This window comes from Dipodomys merriami, unplaced genomic scaffold, assembly GCF_024711535.1.
Source record: "Dipodomys merriami isolate MVZ:Mamm:240054 unplaced genomic scaffold, mDipMer1.0.p SCAF_31, whole genome shotgun sequence".
NCBI lineage: Eukaryota > Metazoa > Chordata > Mammalia > Rodentia > Heteromyidae > Dipodomys > Dipodomys merriami.
In genome coordinates, this window is record NW_027204604.1 from 7,315,678 (window position 1) to 7,322,392 (window position 6,715).

At 46.2% G+C, this 6,715-nt stretch overlaps 1 protein-coding gene across 2 annotated transcripts in view; it reads right to left on the reverse strand.

The window, feature by feature from the left end:
• The window catches only part of Camk1g (calcium/calmodulin dependent protein kinase IG), a 28,864-nt gene that overhangs the window by 2,880 nt on the left and 19,269 nt on the right, over positions 1-6,715 (reverse strand). For both annotated transcript variants that reach the window (XM_070041445.1, XM_070041446.1), the window contains 5 exons: positions 6,290-6,428; positions 5,460-5,583; positions 4,183-4,258; positions 1,893-2,005; positions 1,058-1,136 (listed from right to left, as the gene is read on the reverse strand). In XM_070041445.1, coding sequence (XP_069897546.1) covers positions 1,058-1,136; positions 1,893-2,005; positions 4,183-4,258; positions 5,460-5,583; positions 6,290-6,428 — 531 coding nt within the window. The remainder of the gene's footprint in view (positions 1-1,057; positions 1,137-1,892; positions 2,006-4,182; positions 4,259-5,459; positions 5,584-6,289; positions 6,429-6,715) is intronic.

Consider the following 6,715-nt stretch of genomic DNA (forward strand, 5'->3'; position numbering starts at 1 on the left):
AAAACCTCAACTATTAACTAGTTGAGCCATTATAGTAAAAGTTTACAGATCCCTACATCACCAGGCATTATATTATCACTTGGGTTCAAAACCTTGCTTGGAAGTTAGCCTCTCCTGGATTCTTCCTCTGTGGGGCCATCGGATACAGCTGCCCCTCTTTCCTTTCCTTTAGCCTCTTAGTTACCAGCTGCTAAGTGTTCCTCAAACATATGCCATGTCCGCAATCCTGGAACAGCTAACTAGTAATGAGAGCCCTGGTCCCTGATCCCTAGGAAACTATAATCTGGGTATGTGGAGTTTCACCCTATGGGTTAGAAAGATGGACAGTGATCTGGTGATTAATCGAGAAATGGGGAGTTTGGCATGGGAAGTGTGGGTTTCAGGGGCTCTAGGGAAGGGGACCTGGATCCTAAATTAGAGGCAGGACCTTCTCAGTGGTTCACGGGATAGTTAGGAAAGAGCTTGGTTTATGGGATGGAGGGCATAGAGATGTAGTTCTTAGATCTTTCTGGAATATAGGAAATGTGTTGAAAATCTTTGGAAATACTGCTGGAGTGAAAGGGCCAGAACAGATTAGGCAAAACCCGGAGAGAGAAAGGAATCTTGTTTGCTGTGGCAGATTCTCAGGTAAGGGAGATTCTCAGGTAAGTGTTTCAAGAGCTCTTTGCCTGTTGGACCAATTGGCTGATTGTGATTGTGCTTAAAACCCTTCCCATGGAACAGGTTTTGCTCTTAGTAACAGGAGGTTCTTAAGAACAGAAAAGGGCTGCCTGCTGAGTAACTAGTTTCAGTGTGGCACCATGCCACCCAGTTCTGAATGACAGCCTCTGGTACTGACTGGTCCCGTCAGCTGCCAGTGGGAGGTCAGATCCTCTGGACTCAGTTCTGGAGATGTCTGCATCTCCAGGAGGCTCTGAGGAGCAACTGTGAGTCCCTTGAATGTCGCGGTCGTCACTGGCTCAGGACTAGCAGTTCTAGGAAATAGCTCTGTGAATGACTCGGAGTGACTCTGGGGACCCAGGCTCAGCGCTTAGGACCCACCCCATTTTTCACTCACCAGGGGTGCCTCAGGGCCTTGTCACAGGTGTACCGCTCGTTTGGGTCCTTTTCTAGCAAGTGGCAAATGAAATCTTTAGCTAAGGGGAACAAGCAAAGACACGACAACTAAGGACCAAATTTCATGACTGATGGAAATTCACTTCCGGGCTGGTGGGTGGCTGTGAATACATCTTTAGCTAATCTTCCAAGGAGGTAATTTTAAGAGTCTTAGAGAAAGAGAGAGAGAGAGAGAAAAAAGAACTCCAAACCTCCTTACAGCAACCCACCATAAGCCACCCAAGAAGCGAGGCTCTGCACAGCCTCACCCACGCAGCGTCGTGGAAATCACAGGAGTCACGAGGCACCAGTGTGCCCGCACACCCTGCGTGTGTGTGTGTGTGTGTGTGTGTGTGTGTGTGTTTGTGCTGATATATGGGCCAGCATTGGCAGGTGGGTTCGCATGTGAGCGCTGGCCCTAATCTCTACATAAGAAGCCCAATAGGCATGTGTGATTTTCTTCACGCGGACATGGTGTTCTATCCTGATAGCTAAGCCCTTGGTTTTGCCACTCCTGCCTGGAATCCTTCTTTCCACCAGGCTCTGCTTGCCTGGCTTTTCAGCTAAGCTCCCTCCCTCTGCCACCTCTGTCCCTAGGCACAAACAAGAGCATCCAAATATTTCTCTCTAGCCTTTGAACCAGGTGAAAATGTATCTACTTCTCCTGGAAGTGTGTCCTGTTAAGATTCCCAGGGACTTCCAAGAGTCAAGACTGTCATCCTTTGCTAAGAGATTTTTTCTCTTGGCAGCCTCTGCCTTGAGCCTGTGACCTTGACCGTCACCTCCACTGGCCTTACCTGACTCAGAAATGTCATCCCAGAATGGAGACTCAAACTCATAGTAGCCTTCTTTGATCTTCTCAAAAAGCTTAGACTCGGTTTCTTCATAGAAAGGAGGGTACCCACACAGCCTGCAGGGGGACAGGAGGAGGCATGCTGCTGGGTAGACTTCCCTTCTTTGCCCAGCCTCCCACTGCATACACAGGTGAACAGGGAGGGTCCTACACCCACAAGGTGACCAGGATGTGACTCTGATTCAGGGATGGTTGAGGTCTCATGAAGAGTATGTGCAAGGCACCCATGTTCACTGCTGCACTATTCAACCTAGCCAAGGTGTGGAAACAGCCCAGATGCCCTAAAATGGATGAGTGGGTGAAGAAAAGGTGATCTCTATGGAGTCAATTTTACTCATCATAACATTATGTCCTTTGTAGGAGAATGGATGGGCCTGGGGAAAAAATGGATGATGTTAGGTAAAATAAGTCATGGTCAGAGAGACAAATGGCAAATGTCTTCTCTCATGTGGAAGTTAGATTTAAATCATGAACATATATGTGAAAAACATATAGAGGTAATCTAAATTCATGCATGAAGAAACTGGCTGGGGCTGGGAAGGTGGCTCAGTGGTAGAGCACTTGTCTTGCATGCATGAGGCCCTCAGTTCGATTCCTCAGCACCACATAAGCAAAAAGAAAAAAGCCGGAAGTGGTGCTGTGGCTCAAGTGGTAGAGCACTAGCCTTGAGCTGAAGAGCTGAAGGACAGCGCCCAGGCCCAGCGTTCAGGCCCCACGACCGGAACCCCCCCCCCAAAAAAAAGAAATTGTCTAAGATATGCTATACTTAGGGGAGGATTCTAGTAGTGTAGCTCCTTTGAACAACTAGCTTATAATAACAAAATGAATACCAGGACTCCAAAACATGTTTTGTTGTGTGTGTGTGGGGGGGGGGGGGGAAAGAGGTGGGGAGCATGGGATCTAAGGGAAAGGGGCAAGATAAAAGGAGGGAGGAAGGTGGGGTGAAAACAGTCACAATATTCAATGTATGTACATGAAAATGGAACAAGGTAAACCTGAGGGATGGTTGGTGATGGGAGAGATGCAGGAGAGTAATGGAAGAGGTGATACTGATCAGGATGCACTTTACTTATAAACTGACAGGGAGAATTGAAACCCCTTTGTACAACTACTTAAAGATCATAAAGACTTAACGTGAGGGCTGGGAAGGTGGCTCCGTGGTAGAGCGCTTGCCTCGCATGCACGAGGCCCTGGGTTTGATTCCTCAGCATCACATATGCAGAAAAAAGCCAGAAGTGGCACCATAGCTTAAGTGGTAGAGTGCCAGCCTTGAGCTGAAGAGCTAAGGGACAGCGCCCAGGCCAGTTCAGGCCCCACGACTAACAAAAATAAATAAATAAATAAACAAAAAATAAAAACTTAAAGTTAAAAATTGTAATAATAATAATAAACTACATCCCAAGAGTATGTGTAGGAGCCGAAGACTGAATGGTATTCCCTCCAAACCCTTGGCACCTCTCCTTGTATTTCCTCAGACTCTTCCCTGCTCTGTGCAAAATACCTTTCAGAATGTGCAGTAACTGTCTACCTGAATGTAAGTTTCACAAGAGATATATTCAGGCTCTGTTCTTTTGTTCAGTGCCCTATTCTTTAGCACCTAGCCCAAGGATTGTTGAGTAAAGGAATGAATGAGAGTAATTATTCAGCAGAAATGGGAGAAATAGAGTCAAATCCATACTGAGAGATTAATGTCTAATAGTAGGGAGGTTATTTTCCTAAGGAGCAAAGTTGTTGTTGTTGTTTTTTGCAGGTGAGGAAGGACAGTAGAGAAGAGGTGATAAACAGGTGAAGAAAGAGAGAGAGCTCAAGAAAGTACAGGGGAGTAAAAGGGAGGGAATCTGACCAACTTCATACAGGCCATATCTACCTTGGGTGCCACGGGAGAAGGCTGAGGTTGAGGAGAATTAGGTCTACATGTGATCCAAGCCTAGCTTGGCCTCTTTTTTTTCCTTGCTGTTCTCATCCAGTGGGACTCAGTACATTTATATATGGCACAGAGGGGGAAAGTCAGGTGCCTAATCAGTGGGTTGGTACACGCTGGGCTGTATTTGTATCACTTGTTGGAGATCAGGACAGGGGAAACCTTGGAGTTATCAGCCTAAATAAGCTCATGTATGTGTATGCATGTCTGCATTTGTGATGGGTACGGGGATCTGAGACAGGACAGAGAGGAAGAAAGGGCAAGCAGGCCCTGAGACTTTTCAGGGACTGAGCCAATGCCAGTTTTTACTCACAATATGTAGGTGATGACGCCAATGGACCAGCAATCCACAGCCTTGCTGTAGGGTTTCTGGGCCAGCACTTCCGGAGCTGCAGCAAACCAATGGCAGAGTCAAGGCTGGGGGCAAGAGAAGAGGGCTATGGGGTGGGGCTGAAGGCCAGGAAGAGGCTTAGAGAGGTGGATAAATGCAGCCCAGGGGATAGTGGAGTTTTCCATGAGACTGACAACTCCCAGTGACAGGCTGCATTACACCCGTATGAATACATCTTATTGTGATAATGAATTCTCCATCAAACTACAAGTTTACTGTGTCAGTCAAGGTCTATATCATTCTTCCATTATACTGGAGGTCTCTAGAGCACCAATTTCCCCATCAGACTGAGTACTCTGTGAAAAAGAGCCGCATGTCCCTTCACACTCTTTCTACAAGGCAGGCTCTCATTTTCTCTTTTGGTTAGGATGCTCCAAGAGTAGGCAGTAACTTTGCCATCAGACTATGGGTACTTGGTGAAGGCAGATGTTTAGTCTGCTCCTATCTGATTGAGAAGGTTATGATGACAGGTAGCATGTCTTCCTCTGATTGGGATCCCTCCTGTTGATCCCAGATACAATAGCTTTCTAACCGGTGGTACGATGTGTCTTCCAGGGAGCAACTGACTTTTCCTTTCTAGGAAGAGTGTAGGTTCCCTTTCTAAGTTAGGGCTCTGCTTTCCACTTCCTGACTCCAAACAGGTGTTGCGTTGAGGACAGGGATGCTCTCACTAGTACTCTGTCTTCTCTCACCTTTTTGGGAATCCTGGAAGGATACAGGGCTGTTCAGGCAGGATACTCCATCTTTGCCAGTTCCTGAATTGCTTCCTAGGTATATATTCAGGGCCCATATCTGGGTTTCTTAGGCATAAACTCAATACTTTGTGTATCCAGGTACCTAAAAAGTTTCTTCTAGAGTGGGATGAAGGAGAAGGAGCTGGTGTTCAACCCTTTAGCTCTCTACTGACTTCTGGGGTTGTGATCTTGTCTCTGGAAGGAAGTGTCTTTGGAAATAGCAGTAAAGAATGTCTGGAGACTGCGGGAAGGAGCAGCTTGTTTTTAAGGATGTAGGAGGATTTCAGAGCCGTAGGGATAGTTCCAGTGATGGATGAATTGGCTGGCCTTAATATCCTAAGTGAAAGTTATGCCTGCATAGCCTCTGAAATTAAACTGTCTCTGTACAATCACCCCTCTCTTGAATTTCAACCATGGGATTGAACACAGTCTGCTAATCAACCTCCCCACCACGCCCAGACTTACCCACATAGCCAGGGGTCCCACAGGCTGTGGACATGACACCACTCTGCTCCATCTTTGACAGACCAAAGTCTGTGATCATGATCTTTGAATTATCTTCCGGGGTGAGGTATAGAAGGTTCTCAGGCTATAGGAGAAGGAAATACAGAGTATAAGACTTGATCATCTGAAGCACAGAACATTTTCTAACCCATTTATATATAATCTCTTCGGGAGCTGAGCCCTAGGCTCCTAACTCCAAGGCCAAGTTCATCTTTCCCCATGTATGCTTTCCTCCCTCCTTCCCTCCTTCCCTTCCTCCCTCCCTCTCTTTCTTCCTTCCTTCCTTCCCTCTCTCTGTATGTTTACTCTTTCACCTCAGAACTTTATTTATAGACTTTGCTCAGTCCTATAACCCTTTCCCCTTCCCTCTCAACTTTCCTAGAATATTTGGTGGAATCAACCCTGGGCTAATTATCTCTGATCTCATCTAAGCCTGTTGCAATGCCTGGGACCCCACAGATCCTTGATGAATAATCTGTTAAACTTGATTTTGGCTAATGTGTATTTTGACATCCCATTGACAGTGAAAGGTTCAGGAAAAGACTGAAGTTCAAATGAACAGTTATTACTTAGCCACTTACGGTTTATTTAAGGAATGAAGAGAAGACTGAAGTTCAAATGAACAGTTATGTTCAAATGAACAGACACCTGAGGTTTATTTAAGGAATGAAGAGATGAAGAGGACTTGGAAGTCCAACTCATCCCATCTTCTCATTTTAGAGAGCTTGATTTCCTGTGACCCACATAGCTGAGGAGACTTTGTTTCCCACTGAGTACTCTCAGCTTGGCACCTTTAAGTCTCTGTGGACGATGCCATTCTCATGAAGGTACTTCACTGCTGACAAGACCTGCTGGATCACCAGGCTGGCATCCTTCTCTGTGTAGACGCCTCGTTCCAAGATCCGGTCGAAGAGCTCCCCTCCAGAAACGCTGTGGGCACAGGGGCAAGAGTAAGAATCTAGCTCTTATTTCAGGTGAAAGGAATGCAAATGTGTCTGCTTTTGTAGCCAGGTGAAATACAGCTCTACTGGAACAGGCAACTGCCCATCAACTACAAAGGGTGTAGGGGGAACCATTTCTGTCTTAGAACACTTCCTCTGGGTGCCTAAAATGATACCACTAGGCCAATATCATTTCTTTGATCCAAGCATTGACTTCTCTCTAGAAACTTACTTTAAAATTCAAGTGTCCCTGGTTGGGTTTATATGAGGAGTCAA